This window comes from Borostomias antarcticus, assembly GCF_949987555.1.
Source record: "Borostomias antarcticus genome assembly, chromosome: 10".
Taxonomy (NCBI): Eukaryota; Metazoa; Chordata; class Actinopteri; order Stomiiformes; family Stomiidae; genus Borostomias; species Borostomias antarcticus.
In genome coordinates, this window is record NC_140243.1 from 7,990,206 (window position 1) to 7,992,673 (window position 2,468).

The 2,468-nt window shown below is 41.2% G+C and overlaps 1 protein-coding gene across 1 annotated transcript; it reads left to right on the forward strand.

Moving 5' to 3' along the window:
- Positions 1 to 640: 640 nt before the first annotated feature.
- On the forward strand, positions 641 to 1,345 carry sox14 (SRY-box transcription factor 14; the record flags this gene model as incomplete). Its single annotated transcript, XM_084444355.1, has 1 exon — positions 641 to 1,345. One exon carries the CDS (start codon positions 641 to 643, stop codon positions 1,343 to 1,345), a length of 705 nt encoding a protein of 234 aa, XP_084300481.1.
- Positions 1,346 to 2,468: the final 1,123 nt, after the last annotated feature.

Below are 2,468 nucleotides of genomic sequence, written 5' to 3' on the forward strand. Positions count from 1 at the left end.
CAGGTTTTACTGGAAAGATGTTGAAGGTCTATGTTTGTTGCGATTCACTAAATAGATGCAGTAAGGGAATAGAATAACCCCCTTTTCCTCCCCAATCTTTGTTTATGTAGTAATATACATATTTTCGTGGAGGTATTATGGCTCGGTCTCTGTGCTGATTGGGTGTTCAGGTTGGTGAGTGAACGCCCTGCGATTATGTCAGATGGCGTGCAGACCAAACCAGCCCAGCCTTTGAACTTCACCGCTTTTGGCTCTCATTCACGCGCTTCCTCTCATTTCCAAGCCAGGTGCGTTGCAAGGCAAGAAAACCTCTGAGAAAAAAACACAACACTTTACAACTCCCCGACCGCGGAACTTTGCTTCACCTCGTGTAGGATTTTGTGCTTATTGCTGTTTTCCCGAGTACCACCGCGATCCCGAATAGGGAGAGTAACTGGACTAAGTGAACGATTTCTCAACGCGGGAAATTTTGGCTACTGGATTTTTATTAGGCTTTATTGGTGCCATTTTCAGACTCATTCTCAAGCATTCGAAAAGTGGCATGATCTGTGTCTGGCAGCTAAACAGGTGAATATTTTTCCTTGGTTTGAGAACTTTTTTCCTCGTTATTGTAATTTGGGGATAAAAGTGCACTCTTAAAATGTCAAAGCCTGTAGATCATATCAAGAGACCCATGAATGCGTTCATGGTGTGGTCCCGGGGCCAGAGGAGGAAAATGGCACAAGAGAATCCCAAAATGCATAACTCAGAAATCAGTAAAAGACTTGGCGCGGAATGGAAACTGCTTTCTGAATCTGAAAAGCGACCCTACATCGACGAGGCAAAGAGGTTGCGAGCACAGCACATGAAAGAACACCCCGACTACAAGTACAGACCCAGGCGCAAGCCCAAAAATTTACTCAAAAAGGATAGGTACGTTTTCCCTCTGCCTTACCTTGGCGACACGGATCACTTGAAAGGACTCCCTGTGTCAGCCGACTCTCTTTTGGGCTCATCAGAGAAAGCCAGAGCGTTTCTGCCACCGACGTCGGCACCATACTCGTTTCTAGACCCGAGTCAGTTTACCTCCAGCGCGATTCAGAAGATGACAGAGATGCCCCACACGTTGGCCGGCATGCCATACTCCTCTTTGGGATACCAGAACGGCGCGTTCGGCAGTTTGGGTTGCCCCAGCCAACATACCCACACCCACCCGTCGCCCACAAACCCGGGGTATGTGGTGCCCTGTAACTGTACCGCCTGGTCAGCGTCGAGTTTACAGCCCCCGGTAGCCTACATTCTTTTCCCAGGTATGACCAAGGCTGGGCTAGACCCATATTCATCAACACATGCCACTGCTATGTAACGCGCAAGACTGACTTTTCTTTAAATCGTAACTTGAATAGGCTACAGCAATGCATGTATATATGGACAGTGCGCCAAAAAGGCATGAAAAGTCTTAATTGCCTTGGACATAAGAGCAAAACTGGCAAGAACTTTTCACGAGATGTTCCTGACCTCAGCATGGAACTCGGGATAGATGTAAAGGCAGGTGCCCTTTGAACTGTAAGAATTGTAAATGTTATAACGTTTATGGCTACCGGAAAAGGAGGCCTTTAACTTTATTTATTATGTACATTTCAATGCTATGGTACTTTTTATTATTATTATTATTATTATTGTTGTTGTTGTTGTTGTTATTATTGTTATTATTGGTATTATTATTAATATGAATAATAACAATAATAATAATAGGCCTAATAATTTATTTTCAAATTTGGCTTGCACAATTTACGATTAGCGTTCTTGTTTCCTGTATAGGAAATGTTTTGAATTTTGGCATCCGGTATTGTCAGATGGATATAGGGTCAAAACCAGGACCTTTGAGTTTAATGAATATACGGGTTGTATTGTTTATATTTATCGAACTGGCACATAAAACTAGACATTCTATTTAAAATGACAAATGAAAAATCCTTGTTTTATTTTGCATTTTCCTGTGATTCAGTGCTAATAGCCACCCGCCATTTTTGTTTTGAGGAATAACTTCTATATGAAGTCAAGCAGTTAATGTTGTATTTTTTTTAATCTAAAATGGTCATTTAAAACCTGTCATGTCATGGAAAGGAAATGTATTTAGAAGGTTGATACCTCGGGTCTTTGTTCAAATGCTGAGCAAAGACGTTTTGAATAAAGACAATCTGTCTTCAGAAGCATCACATTTCTGTATGGTCATGTAGAAGATGCCCACTTAGCTCTGTGGCATTTGAACAATATAAACAAATATCAGATTTAGATTTTTTGAGTAGCCTATATGGGAAATATTTTTTACCACGCTGGACCATACGATAAGAACGCAATCACAATGCAGCCTTAATTACAGTGGCCTATACTTTCAAATTGGTCTATAAGAAATACGATAAAGCTACTTTGCAATATGACAGGCTCTAAACGCTATAGGTTATAGGAAATAATATTAGCTATTTAAA